General features: G+C 45.0%; 1 protein-coding gene across 13 annotated transcripts in view; it reads right to left on the reverse strand.

The window, feature by feature from the left end:
* The window catches only part of NCOR2 (nuclear receptor corepressor 2), a 359,439-nt gene that overhangs the window by 183,376 nt on the left and 160,586 nt on the right, over positions 1 to 15,477 (reverse strand). For all 13 annotated transcript variants that reach the window (XM_053369224.1, XM_053369223.1, XM_053369214.1 and 10 more), the window contains exons 7-8: positions 14,580 to 14,636; positions 4,326 to 4,378 (exon numbers count right to left, since the gene is read on the reverse strand). In XM_053369224.1, the coding sequence (XP_053225199.1) occupies positions 4,326 to 4,378; positions 14,580 to 14,636 (110 nt within the window). The remainder of the gene's footprint in view (positions 1 to 4,325; positions 4,379 to 14,579; positions 14,637 to 15,477) is intronic.

Here is a 15,477-nt window from a genome sequence, read left to right on the forward strand (position 1 = left end):
AAGGCATTTGAAGCTATAGCCCAAGGAGGGGTTGGTAGCAGTGGGATTGCAGCACCTGCCTTGGAAGCAGAAGGTCCCGGGTTCAATCCCTGCTGGCATCTCCAGGTGGGGCTGGGAGAGATCCTGCCTGAAGCCCAGGAGAGGAGCTGCCACTCAGTGTGGACAATACAAAGCCAGGTGGCTCTTCATATGCTGGACATTAACTTCCATCAGCCTCAGCCAGGATGACATGAGCCGGAATCTGACAATGTGTGGAGGGCCATGGGTTTCCCATCCTTGTGCTAAAGGATCCCATGCTATTTGTTTATTAATTTATACACTGCCCTGGCTACATGCCAAAAATGTCTTCAAAGCAGTTTACAACTCTAAAATCAAGATATAATTAAAATTAACAATAGCCGTACACCGGGGAATCAAAACATCCTTAATTAAAATATACAATAAAACTATCAATCAAAAAGCCCAACAGTTTGGAAAGAACAGCTAGATCAATAAATTCAGCTCAGGGGACCACCTGCCTAAACAGATGAGTCTTCAGGAGCTGGTAGGATGCCATTACTGATGAGCCTCCATCAGAGTTGGCATTCTGCCAGCTCCCAAAGACATACCTGTTTAGGCAGGCATTCCCCTGAACCCAATTTCTGCTACAAGGAAGGGAAAGGCCTCTCTCTGCCTAAGGTCTGGGAGAGCCACTGAAAGTCAAAACAGTGTCAAAGCTGGGCTGGACTCACTAGAGGCCAGATTTCACATTAAGGCAGCTTCTTGTGTTACCACCACAGCTAATGTACAAAGTCACAGTGAAGCTCTTTAAGCCACACTGCATCTTGGTCTCCCAGGGAGCTGAATGCAATGATTTAGAAGCTCCTGAAATTGCAGATGCAGGAATGAACTGGGGCATGAAATTAATTTTAACTGTGCACTGTTAAAAGGCAGAAACATTAAACATCCAGGCATTGGTTACGTGGATCAAAAGGGCACACTGTGCACAGGAAGAGAGGGCAGCCTTATGGGGCCAATTGTTAAGAATGACATGCCAGAATGGAGACTCATCATCACATCTCCAGGCCCACAAAAATGCAACAATGGCGTACCTTGGTAGCAGTGGAAGGAGGGGAGAGGAGAAGGAAGGAGAGGGAACAGATAGGAGGACAAGGAGTTTCTGGGCTCAAAGGCTGCCTGGGCAGCCTCAGAATTGATTGCATGACTTAAATCAGGGGTGGGCTACCTTCCGAGGGTAACATTAACCATACACAAGAGTATGCCCATTAAAACTGGTGGAGATGGCTAACTTCACTGAGTAAATCGTATTTGGATACAACCCTATGGTTTCTTTCATTTTAGTTAAACACACAGAGAGACAAGTTCCTAGTCCTTGTTAGTTGTGCGGCACTGAGACCGCAGAAGCCAAAGATAAGAGGCAAAAGGAGGTTGGGGGCTGGCAAGGGCTTCTCGCAGTCTTCAATGCTGTTTCTCAATCCAACTACGGCCTTAGGCTCAGTGGCAGAGTATCTGCTTTCCATGCAGAAAGCCCTAACTTCTCCAGGTACGACTCCAGGTATGGCAGGTGGAAAGCTGCTGCCAAAATGTGTATGGAAATACTGAGCCAGGCAGACCTGTGGGCTGACTCAATATAAGGCAGCTTCTGGTGTTTGTTCCCCTCCAGGTTTGCTGTGCCAAGTCTCAGCTGCACAGGGCCACAAATGCCAACCCAGCAGTCCATTCCGATTTTATCTCCTCACTCACTGGCTTGGGCTGACAGCCTCCGGGCAGCAATACAAGTCTGCTGTGGCTGTTCTTAGGGCGATAGCATTACACTCCCTCCTCTAGCTGCACTGTGGCTGAGCAGGCAAGGGACAGTCCTCCAGAGGGGACCACAGAGGATATACATTACCATCATGTTCTCCTCAGTGCGTTCCTGAATGATACCCACAGCTGACAAGAACCGTGTTTAAGCTATCCAATGAGGTGAGCCACTAGGAAACACGCAAGGACTGTGACAAATGGCCTTTAAATCCTGAGCTGCACCTATCAGGGTCTGGGGTTGGGGGTGGGAAAGGGCATGCACACTGCCTCAGCACCAGTATCTCAGGGTCCCAGGATATGGCATGAAGCAGGGGTCAGCAACCTTTTTCACTGTCCCTCAGACCATGTGGTGGGCCGGATTATATTGGGGGGGGGGGAGAGAATGAATTCCTATGCCCCACAAATAACCCCGAGATGCATTTTAAATAAAAGGACACATTCTACTCATGTAAAAACACACTGATTCCCGGACCGTCCGTGGGCCGGACTGAGAAGGCGACTGGGCCGGATCCAGCCCACAGACCTTAGGTTGCCTAGCCCTGGCATGAAGGCATAAGGAGCCGCCACCCTGCTAAAGCTAAGTGGGTGTGGATCTGGTCAGTACCTGGTATATGCCACCTTGGGATCTATGATGGAAGGCATGAAGAATATAAATATAGGAAATGCAATGCCACACCGAAGACCACCCTGGCCAGCTCTGGCAGGGGAGCCTCCTGGGCAGCATGGCATCTGGTGCACCAAAAGAACTTCAATACTGTCTCACATACACACCGCCTGAAGGGGAAGCACTCAAAACCTAGGAACTAGAGAACTTGGGCAGGGGGCTGGTTTGTTCCGTCACCCCACCTCTCCAGGCTTGGCTGCAGCGAGGTTTGAAATCTGTAGGTCCACAACAGGAGACCTCCTCCAGCTGGTGATGCATGGCAGAAATAGTTTTGCTTATTCTGGATCAATTCCTGGATTTTATGATCTTATTATTGGTGGCGTAACATTAACCTGCAGCACCCACAAACGCAGGAGGTTGCCAACAAGCCTACTAGGCCGCCCCAGATGAGGCGGAAGAAAGGCCCTCACAGTTGTCCTTCTCCCATCATGGAAGCCCAACCTCCTTCTGCCCACTGCTGTGTGAATGTCAGCATCCAACCCAACAACTCCCAGCCTTCCAAAAACACATATTGGGACTCGGTCAGCCATCCCAACCCAAAGCTAATAACAAAACACCAGGAAGAACATTAAAAGTCCCCACAATAATGAACAGATCCAGGGAGCATTATAGCCAAAGCAGGGCCAGCACAACTGTTAAGGAAAGCGAGGCAGCTGACTCAAGCAGCGGGAGCTGAGGGGTGGCAGTGGCAGGAAGACAGAGATGCATCTCGCACACAGCCTGCCATGTGGCCTCTATGTTAGCCTGCTGCTCTCAGTACGACTGAGCGTATTCTCCTGTCACTTGCCAGTTCTGTCAGCTTCTGTACATGGAAGGTGCCACCCTTTCCTTTGCTTCAAACACCAAATATGTATCAGGAAAGCCAAACTATTAATGCAATGATGGAACCAGAACAACAGAGATAAAGCACACTGCTCCCAGCTCCCTCCCCTCCTCTCTGTCTGTCTGTTTCTCTCTTTTACACACACCCTTCGCTACAGTTTGGCTCAGTCTTCCAAAGCATGGCACTCAGTGGACTTCGTTGGACAACAACTCTCATCAGCCCCAGCCAGCATGGCCAGAGATCAGGCATGATGGGAGTTCTAGTCCAAAACATCCAGACGTGGCCAGGTCGAGGAAGCCTGATGATCTACACCAACTCAAAACCCACACCTGATCTGCTGTAAGATGACACACTGTGGTTGTGCTCTCTTTGGGGAAAGGACAGGAAACTAGACTTAAGTTGCAAGGCTTCACTTCAGGATAACTTCTGGGTCAGGTTGGAATTTCCAACCTAAGCACCAAGGGACCTGGCCTCACTCCCCTCGTCCCAATCTTCTGGATGTGCTGACCAAAGCCACCTTGCTCCCATGGCTAGTGCAGGATCCTTTACAGACACCCCACACAAGCTCTGTGCAAATGCAGAATGCTGTTTGCTGAACTGCTCAGGGATGGTGAAAAATTGCCCTGAATCTTCAGGTCGTTTCAAATCTCCCATCCAAACACAGGCACACGAACGTCCCCCAATTCCCTTCTCATCACACCCCTTCCTGTTTTCCTCCCTCACCTTCCACAGCAATTACCCACAACACTCCAGCCACCCCTGCTCCATCTCTCCGCTGACTCCAAATGACAAACCACTTAGGACATTTTGCTGCTTCAAGCCTCAAAAGCAGGAAACGCAGCACGAGGGCAAACAGGAGAGATGTCCCCTCCTGCTTTTCTGTCTCGGCTGCGGAGGAAGAGATTTGAGGCAGGAAGGGCAAAGAATCTCTTTCTCCCCCTGCCTTAATCTCACTAATGCACAGACCTTTGAAAGGAAGGCGGGGAGGCGGTAGAGAGACGGAGATGGAAGAGGACTTTATTGCCATGTACTTACATTTTAATGTTCTCATGGTATTGCCTTGTGTCTGAAGGTTGGTTGTAGAGTGGCTGAAAAGAAAAAGGAAATTTGAAGTGTAAATCATATCATAATTATGGAGCGCTGACAGCAAGGCACCCTGTACTGCTTATGAGCTTTGGCTCCCAGGGAGCTGAAGGTAAGCCAAGTCCCCACAACTCCAAATGTCAGTGCCAAAGGCCCACTTGCTCCACTGCCCACCCACAGCCTTCCACCGTCACCTGAGATGCTTCTCCTCTCCATTCGCTTCTACTTTCTTCCCCAAGGTGCTGCCTGCCTGAGTCACTGCAGAACTAAGAATACACTGTTCAAAAGCAAGCTTGTTCAGAAACAAGCAATTTGCAACGTAACTCCAGAGGAGCCCCATGTGCGACACAGCAGAGAGTAGCAAGCTGGGGAGGGGCAGGCTATTACTCGCTTTATTGTGGAAGAAAATGTTCACGTCGCACACATGGGAACTCAGGGGATTGGCCGGGGATGTGGGGAGTGTGGCTGCAAAGGACAGAGCAACCTCCACAGCTCAGTGGTAAAGAACAAGCTTTGCATGCAGAAGGTTCCACACAATCAGTGCTCAGCATTTCCAGTTTTAAAAGACTCTCAGGAAGCAGAGTTGACAAAGATGCAGCTGAGATGCTGGACAGCTTCTGCCACATAAGGCTCATCCACACTTCTGTGCATAGAAAGCACAGGTCAAAGTGGTTTTCTGCTTGACCCACGCGTTCTAGGCACAGGTCTGAGGGGCTTTCCCCTTGCCCTGCTCCTTTCCAAGGCAAAACCTGCTCTTCAGCAACTGAATGGAACAAATGGCAATTCATGAGAAACCTGAATTGTCATTTGCTCCAACTGAGCGCTAAAGAGCAGTTTCCCTCAGAAGGAAGCAGCAGGACTCAGTCCAAGCAGAGCATGCTTAGGAACATAGGAATCTGCCTTATACTAGGTTGGGTCATTGATCCATCTAGCACAGCACTGTCTACACTGACTGGCAGCAGCTCCTCAGGGTTTGAGGGTGATGTGACCCCACAATCCCAGCTGCCTTAGGGCTGGGGTTGGGGCCTGGGAGGGAGGATGGGTGCCCTGCTTCTACACCTTTCAAGGGCACGAAAGGGGAGACCGTCCTGCTGGCTCCCTATTCTGCCACCAGCCAGGGAGCTGTGAGATTCCCTAGCAATGACCAAAGATATCAACCAGCCGAGAGGAGGAGTCGGAGTCATGGGGGATGACCTCTGTCCTGCTGACAAAGACTCAGTCGCCTCCACCACTGAGAGCAGATCCATGATCCCATTTGGAGGAGTGCGTGCCTTCAAGTGCTCCAGTGCCATAGGAGGAAAGAGCCTTGCGAGTGAGCAGGCCACATCTTGCCTTTAATAGCTGGCAGAAGGGGAGCGGCTAATAGTCGAGACACATTTGCAGCTCTTGTATGGTCTCAAATCCTTGATGCAGTTCTCAAACTCACTTTGGCGTTCTGTACCTATAAGCCTGCCCTGCAGCATTGCAAGTCTTGAGAAAAGCTTTCTTACTCTCCACGTAGAGATGTAAAATTTACAGAAATTGTCAAGCTTCCCACCCCCACCCCTGGTTTTTCTAGAAGAAACTTTCCTCCCCTTGTGACAATGGCAGAAATTGCATTTTGCGCTTGCATTTGAGAGTTGTACTCTCAGTAATGATCTGTATTTATCTGATACTGTGCACAGTCTTACATAAAGGTATCCCTGCTGCATAGTTCTAGAAATCAGTTGGACACCTTGCCTTAACATTTTGCTCACCATTCCAAAAGAAAATATTTCATATTTCTTCAGGAAGGTATATTTAAATACCTTTTTCATTTCATTATAGATCATCTCCCAGAAAGCCTTAATCTTTGGGCACTCCCACCAAAGGTGAAAGAATGTACCTTCGTTTTCTTTACATTTCCAGCATTTGTTATCAGGCAAATGATATATTTTTGCAAGCTTGACTGGTGTCATGTACCACCTGTATATCATTTTCATAATATTCTCTCTTAAGGCATTACATGCCGTAAATTTCATACCGGTGGTCCACAACTGTTCCCAGTCCGCAAACATAATGTTATGACCAATATCTTGTGCCCATTTAATCATAGCAGATTTAACCGTTTCATCCTGCGTATTCCATTTCAACAGCAAGTTATACATTCTTGAAAGTATCTTAGTTTTGGGATCTAACAATTCTGTTTCCAATTTTGATTTTTCCACCTGGAAGCCATTTTTTTTGTCCAAATTGTAGGCCTCTCTTATTTGATAATAATGAAGCCAGTCTTGCACTTTATCTTTTAATTTCTCAAAACTCTGCAATTTCAGTTTATCTCCTTCTTGTTCCAAAATTTCCCAATATTTCGGCCACTTGGCCTCCATATTGAGCTTTTTCTGAGCCTTCGCTTCCATTGGTGACAACCACCTTGGGGTTTTATTTTCCAATAAGTCTTTGTATCTTATCCAGACATTAGACAGTGCTTTCCTGACAATATGGTTTTTAAATGCTTTATGTGCTTTAACCTTGTCATACCACAAATATGCATGCCACCCAAAAACGTTGTCAAAACCTTCTAAGTCCAAAATGTCCGTGTTCTCAAGAAGCAGCCAGTCCTTCAACCAGCAGAATGCTGCTGATTCATAGTAAAGTTTAAGGTCTGGCAGGGCAAATCCGCCTCTTTCCTTTGCATCAGTTAGTATTTTAAATTTTATTCTGGGCTTCTTGCCCTGCCAGACAAATCTAGAAATATCTCTCTGCCACTTCTTGAAACAGTCCATCCTGTCCAAAATTTGCAATGACTGAAATAAAAATAACATTTTTGGCAATACATTCATCTTTATAGCTGCAATTCGACCCAACAAGGAAAGCTTCAAATTTGACCATATTTCCAAGTCTTTTTTCACTTCTGTCCAACATTTCTCATAGTTATCTTTAAATAAGTTTAAGTTCTTAGAAGTCATATTAACCCCCAAATATTTTACTTTCTTAGCTAATGTTAAACCAGTCTCCTTCTGAAACCTCTCTTTCTCAATCGGTGTTAAGTTTTTCTCAAGTACTTTAGTTTTTAACTTGTTCAGTTTAAATCCTGCCACATGACCAAATTCTTGAATCAGTTCTAATACTCTTTTTGTACTAGATTCTGGCTCCTGTAACGTCAAAACTAGGTCATCTGCAAAAGCTTTCAATTTGTATTGTTTGGCTCCGACCTGAATACCCCGAATCAGACGGTCCCTTCTAATCATATTTAACAAAACCTCCAGGACAGAAATAAAAAGCAATGGGGAAATTGGGCAACCTTGTCGTGTCCCTTTCTCTATCTTAAATTCCTCTGTCATCACATTATTAACTATTAGCTTAGCCTTTTGTTCTGAATAAATTGCACTTATACCATTTTCAAACCCTTGACCCACCCCCATCCCCCAAAGATTTTTCTTCATGAAATTCCACGAAATATTGTCAAAGGCTTTCTCCGCATCTATAAAAATTAAAACAGCTTTAGTATTAATGTTCACTTGCAACTTCTCCAATATGTTAATTATGTTCCTCGTATTGTCAGACAAGTGTCTACCTGGAAGAAAGCCAGCTTGGTCCTTATGTATCTCTTCCACTAATACTTTTTTTAATCTATTAGCCAAAATATCAGCAAAAATTTTGTAATCCACATTGAGCAGGGATATGGGGCGGTAGTTCTTAAGTTGTGTCTTCTCAGACTCCATTTTCGGTATAAGTGTAATGTAGGCTTCCTTCCACGACTCTGGCGCTTTTTCCCCCTCCAAAATTTCATTACAGACCTCCTTCAGTGGCGGAATTAGCCAATCTTTCAAAGCTCTGTAGTATTTTGAGGTTAGACCATCCGGCCCTGGAGATTTACCCAACTGCATATTCTGAATGGCACCTTCTACCTCCTGTTCTGTAATTTTGTGGTTCAGCATTATCTTATTTTCTTGAGAGATTTTTTGTAATCCATTTCTTTTTAAAAATTGATCTATATCAAACTCTTTCTGTGGCCCTTGTGTATACAACTGTTTAAAATACCTCTGGAAGCATTTTCTAATTTCCACAGGATTCTGAATATTCTTTCCTTCCACTTCCAAATTAGTAATAGTATTAAGCTTTTGTCTTTTTTTCATTTGCCAAGCTAGAGAAACCAGAGGCCTTTCTCCTGGGCATAGCCGGCCAATTGGTGCCAAAGAAGGATAAAACTTTCTTTATGTATGCAACAACAGCAGCAAGAATACTTATTGCAAAGTATTGGAAGACACAAGATTTACCCACTCTGGAAGAGTGGCAGATGAAGGTGATGGACTATATGGAATTAGCGGAAATGACTGGCAGAATCTGAGACCTGGGAGAAGAGTTGGTGGAAGAAGACTGGAAGAAATTTAAAGACTATCTTCAGAAACTCTGTAAAATTAATGAATGTTAAAAATGATGTTGGATTGGAAATAAGTGGCATTAGCAACAAAGTTATGAGAATATGCAAAAATGAATTGATAAAGGATGAAAATATAGAGGTACAATATGTTAAGATATAGAGTTAAGATAAATGAAAGAGGGTAAGGATTTGCTGACTTGATTATTTTAATTGGGAATACAAAAAGGGGAGGTGTGAGGAGGTCAAGGAAACAAGCGAACGAATTTAAAGGTATAAAAAATGGATTTGTTTTTAATTCTTTTTTATTTATCTGGTTTTTTTGTATTTTGTATTTTTATTCTTATTTTTTTTTATGAATTTTTGTATGTTTTTGTTTTTTATATCTTTTTCTTTTACTATGTTTCTCTTTGTATTTTCTAAACTTATGTTTTTGTAAAATTTCAATAAATATTCTATAAAAAAACAAAAGAAAATATTTCATAATCCCACCCATCCCCAATGCATCCCCCCCAAAATCTTCCTTCTTTTGGGGGGAGGGGTGCAGAGGGAGATTTTGGGGCAGTGGAGATTGAATTCTTTCCAGGGCCTTCACATCTCTACTCTCTCATGAGAGCCTCTGCTGGGGAATTTGGGATGGGAGCCTGGGCAGCGAGGGGACCTTCCCAGCCCCACCTGGAGATTCCAGAGAATGAACCTGGGACCTTCAACATGCAATGTGGATGCTCCGCAACTGAGCCCTGGCTCTTCCATGGTATTCTGAGGTTTGTTATATGGCATAGTGAATTTATAGTAGTGTTTTTAAATGTGTTGAAAGTCTCTTAGAGACCTTTGGGTAACAAGCAACCAACAAGTATAAATAATAATAAACAATAATAGCAACAACTATAATGATGGACCAAAGACCTCATTGAGCTGGGATATACTTTATGTATGTTCTTTTGACCAATAAACACCTAAGCATCAGGACAATGATGTATCAGAAAGCCTAGCCTAGCCTGAAATCACATTTGGCCATACACAGGGTTGGATCCAATGCTAGCCCTACTCAGAGTACACCCATTTAATTAATTTGTTAACAAATTGAATTAATGCAGGCCCATTAATTTCAGTGGGTCTACTCTAATTAGAACTTAGCTGGATACAGATGTTAACTGCTGCATTTATATTTAATGATTTTAAACTGTGAACCACCCAGAGAATGCGGCTGAATGGGCAAAGTGTACAATTTTTTAAACAACAACAACAAATTTCATAAAGGGATTGTGATTTGGGTCCCTAGAGAAAGCAAATGGTTCAGCAATTCAAGAATTAAAACTCACTTTCACCTGGAACAAGATATAACAGCTGCTCAGGGTGAGCCTTGAATCTAATCTTGATAGTGGATCTATTCCCTCCCCCCACATATCCTGACGATGTTCGGGAAATTTATCTAATTGCTTTGTTTCAATACTGCAGAAGGGTTTGTTGACACCCACCCACTCTTACAAGACTCTCCCCACTTCTCTCCTCTCTATCCGTTTAATTTTTCAGACAGAAAACAACAAAGCTATAAAGAAAACATCATTGGAAAACCACAAAAAAAACGGTAAGGTAAGGTAAATACAGTCCAGTAACTTTAAAAATATGCACACACACATACCCAGGATCTATTTCCCTAATTTCCAGGTGGGCAGCTATGTTAGTTTGTTGCAGCAAAACCAACAGAGAGACTTGTGGTATTTTCAACACAGACAACTCAATGCTGAATTCCTTTCATGTACTACAACAGAATTCAGGGACTGTGGAGAACACCAACCTGTACAGTAAAGGTCTGTTTCTGTTGGTTTTTTAAGAGAGAGAGAGAGAGAGAGAGAGAGAGAGAGAGAGAGAGCGCTGTCTCCTCCTTGCCTTCCCCCAGAAAGATATTTTGCATGTCTAAAGACTACATGTTCAATCTCTGGCACTGGCACTTCAAAACATATTGACTATTAAAACACCTGCCAGAACTGCTGCTGGAGTGTCACTGCAAGTCAAAATAAGACAGCCCTAGGGGAGGTGGAGCAGCCGTGTGATTCTTGCATCTTCAAAACAACAAAGCCCAGACCAACCCAATGTGTGAATGAGACTGAAGCCCTTCTGGGGAAACATCCTGTCGCTCAGTGACTTCTCTGGGCCTTCTCACTTAAGGAGAAGAAACAAAGTGCCCTCAAGGCCACCTTAAGCAGCTACCTCCTCAGACATGACTAACACTTGGCTTATGAATCATTCATCAAAATTATGGCCATACTTGGGCTGCTTCCAGATGAGTAATGCAACCAGGGCCTTCGGAGTTGAACACTAGTCATGAGTTGGGAAGCTGCAGAATGTCCCAAATTTTTCAGGGTCAGCATGACAAATTCTCCCTGTCTGCTGTGCAAGTTGAGGCCAGCACAAGCTAGAGAAAGCGACTTGCATAGGGGATTTCCTCAAACAAAGTTTCAGAGTGAAAGTTTGAAAATGAGTCGAGTGGAAGCCAGGCAGACCAAATGGCACAGCTTCTCCTGGGATGTACTGCTACACCACACAGGTAGATGGGTTACGGTTTGAATAACCCCCATGCATTTAAAAAACGAAACAGAAAACTAGGAAGTCAGAGAGAAGGAGTTTCTGTCTGAACATGTTTGTGTTTTTTTTTAATCTGTAAGGAGGCACATCCTCCTTGGCCACTGGGCCATGCTAGGTGCAGCTGGTAGGATTTATAGTCCAGTAACACCCGGAGAGCACAGGGTTGGGGAATGCAGGATTGAGGCATGGCAGCTTCATAGGTCATAAGTCTCCTCTTGATGGAGCCAGGTGGAGGCTTCATCTCCCAGTTTACCTCCATCCCTGTTTTTTGGGGGAGGCACCCAAGCGCTTGCCGTGGGCACGGGTAGCACTATGCCACTGAGTATATAGCACGTTATTCCCAAAATCTGAACAAACACACTCTCATGTGCCGGAGTAGCCACAAGAAGGGTTTAGACAATTAAAAAGGAAATCTGTTTCAGTGAAATGCAAATTCTGCACCAAGAAAATGAATTATTTCAACTCACAATGAAATTATAAATATAATGTGACTTGAATCCAAATTAACCTTCTGTCAATCACAGAGGAGAGGCAAAGAGTTATAATGAGCACTGGTCCCACCCACTAATCACTGAAAATTCTGCTGAGACTCTCCCCTCCACAATCTTAAGTACTAAAACAGTCATCTTTAAAAAACAAACAAACTGAGATTTGCCGGTGGGCATGTTCTACACTGCCAGTACCAATGTTCCACACTTGAACTGCCAAATCTACAAAGCCACAGAGGTAAATACTAGGGATGTGATCCTTGTGGGGTATTTGACTTTATGTACAGACCCAACCAACATAAACTAATAGCACACTATGTTAACATAGCTGTCATTGTATGGACTACTGTAAAATGGGGCACATCTACACTATAGAGTGAAAGCACCCTTCTACCATTTTAAAAGTCAAGGCTCCACCCCCCACCCAAGAATCCTGGGAACTGTAGTTCGTTAAGGGAGCTGAGAGTAGTTAGGAAACCGCATCCAAGAGGTGCAATTGGCAACACCCTTAACGAACTACAGTTCCCAGGATTTCTTTGGGGGGGGCCATGGCTGTCAAATGGTAGAAGAGCACCCCCTGGATGTGAATGCAGTCAGGGAGAGGAGGCCCACCAGCAAATCAACAGAAGACATCAGTAGCGTTTAATTTTGAAAGGATGGGAGGCCCACAGCGGGGAAGGGGGTTGGGAAAGATTTTTTACTTGAAATGATTTAATTGCTCCAAAGAGACCAGCCTATTTTTTATTTTTAAAAAACTCTGAAAGACCACGGTGACATCCACCATCACCCTCATACCATTTATGAAGGCGCACTCCAGGTGGCTTTCATTCATAGGCAGGGTGATAAGCCACAGTGCAAGTCGCTTACGTACTGCAGCCCAAAGGCATCATCACAGCTGCCTAGTAACCACAGACAGGAACCAGAGTGTCACGACAGGACATGAAAGGCAGCAGCCAAAGACCAAAAGGAGCCCTGCCCACAATTCACTGTGCAATTTACATCCAGCTGCTTCCTGCAGCCACTGGGCAGGCTAAATTTAACAAATTTCATGTAGGAATTGAGGGGTATAACCTGTTCAAAAGGAATAGACCGAACAGGAAGGGAGGAGGAGCAGCATTATATATAAAGGATGTGTACACTTGTGAAGAAATCCATGACATGGAGCATGAAAAGCAGACTGGGAGTATATGGGTAAAAATTGAGGAGAGAGAAACAACAGTGACCTTCCTGTGGGTGTCTGCTATAGACCCCCAAGCCAGACTGAAGGCTTGGATGATGCCTTACTAGAGCAGATTACCAAACATTAAAAAAGAGAGAAATAGTAATCATAGGGATTTCAACTTCCCCGATATCTGTTGGGACTCAAACTTTGCCAAGAGTGTTAAGGTCTGACAAATTCCTCCATTGCCTCACTGACAATTTCATTTCCCAGAAGGTGGAAGAACCAACAAGGGGATCACCTATCTTGGACCTGGTCCTCACCAATAGGAAGGAACTTACTGATGAAGTGGAAGCACTCAGAAACTTGGGAAGAAGGGATCATGTTTTCCTGGGTTTCAGGATACAGAGGCAAGGGAAAACTGAGCATTGGCTACACACTCTGGACTTTAAAAAGGTCAATTTCGAAATGCTGAAGGAACTACTATGATCCCGTCATCAGGAACACTCAATGAGAAGGGAGTCTAAGAAGGATGGGAGTTTCTAAAAGGAGGAATACTGAAGGCTCAAATACAGACAATTCCAAAAGTAAGAAAAGTGGGAGGCATCTAAGGAAACCGGTGCAGCTGCATAAGGAGCTTACAGATGAGCTGAGAGTTAAGAAGGGCATGTATAAGAAATGGAAGAAAGGGGAAATCATAAAGGAGGAGTACACACGAGTAGCCAACAGTTGCATGGGGAAAGTCAGGCTGGCTAAAGCTCATAATGAGCTTTATGAATGAAGGTTTCTTTGGCTACATCCGAAATAAGAGGAAGAACAAGGAAATGGTAGATCCCCTGTGTGGGGAAGACAGAGAAATGCTATTAGGGGACAGAGAAAAGGTGGAACTACTCAACACCTACTTTGCTTCTGTCTTCACCTAAAAGGAAAGCAATGTCCAACCTGGTGATAACAGAATAAATGATGTAAGGAGGGAGCTGCAGCCCAAGATAGGAAAAGAGGTAGTACTTTAGCTACTTTAGATGAATTTGAATCTCCAGGGTCTGATGAGCTGAATCCAAGGGTACTAAAGAACTGGCTGTTCTTGGATAACAGTTGAGGTCCCTACAGACTGGAAGCAAGCAAATGTTGTCCCCATCTTCAAAAAGGGGGGAAAGGAAAAGGAAGACCCAGGTAAATACTAACTGGTAAGCTTAACATCGATACCAGGGAAGGTCCTAGAACAGATAGTTCAACAGTCGGTCTGTGAGCACTGTGATTACTAAGACCCAACATGGGTTTCTCAAAAATAAGTCATGCGAGTGCAGACCATACTGGAGTGAATGGGCCAATGTACGGCAGCTTCCTCTGCATTCTGTTGTCACCGGGCAGGTGTTCTCAGCCCACTGGCCCTGTCTGCTAAGCTTCCTGCACCAGAATCAGGCCATTCTCAAATCAGAGGGAGGCTTCCTTGCAGATCTCGCCATCATGCAGATGCTGGAGTCAGTCTACCTCCTTCTCACCCACTTGGCTACCCTCCAAAACTCCAAGGATGGCAAGTAAGGGGCGGGGAGGAAGCATGCAGGGTAGGTGGGGGCGGCTGTAGGGAGAGAGAAAAACACTGTATGTATATTTGTTAAAATCACAGACAGACTTACCAACTCCACCTGAGGTCCCAGCCCTTCCAGAATTCTGTGTGCTGCTTCTGCTTTTTTCTGCAACAGTGAAAAGGAAAATAGGAGAATGCTAAATGACTTAACAACTGGAGTCCCACACTTGCAGGTTTCACTTGCTTCCCCGCTCCCTCAAATTTTCCCTCAAAGGCAAAGGGCCTACAGATTTAGCCTCATTTCCCTCCCCACCCTTCCCCAAGGCAAGAGGAGGAAGGTTAAAAGCGCAGAGAGAGAGAGAGAGAGAGAGAGAGAGAGCCCTCCCACACACACTGCAATGTCACAGACTGGGAAGGGTTTGAACGGCTGCCAAGCTGAAAAACCCAAACAAGAGGCACACAGAGGAGAAAACTCTCACGTATGCTTCAAGGTCTCAGCTGCAAAAATGAACCACGGGACGGGGGAAAGGATATACTCCGCTTGTGGTGCCTTAGTGGCAATCTAGCATAAGACACTCACACATCAAAAAGCCTTTCTCTCTCTCCCTGCGACAAACGAATTCTCTTTCACTTTCAAATTGTCTGGGTACTGTGCAATCACTTCAGTGGCTCTCCAAGAGTGGAGACGTGGGGGAGAGGGGAGGGTCAGCTTTGCCGTGCCCCTTTTTCCAGGAACTGGCCTTGTCAAAAGGATGTGATCAGAGTAGCACCACCACCCTTGGGTCATCTGCCCTGACCCACCCACCAGCACTCCTCCCTCTCCTCTTTATCTTCCTGCTCTTTTCCTCCCCAAGCTAGATTACCTCGTGCTCACAGAAATATACACAAAACGAGCACACATGCTCTTGAGGGGACATGTCAGAACAGGGCTTGGAAGAGTCACGGGCTCACGGCACCAAAGCGATTAAATAAAAGATGACCTTTTAGCCTGGTAAACCTGCTACCTA

The sequence above is a fragment of the Podarcis raffonei genome, chromosome 16 (genome assembly GCF_027172205.1).
Source record: "Podarcis raffonei isolate rPodRaf1 chromosome 16, rPodRaf1.pri, whole genome shotgun sequence".
Classification (NCBI taxonomy): Eukaryota; Metazoa; Chordata; class Lepidosauria; order Squamata; family Lacertidae; genus Podarcis; species Podarcis raffonei.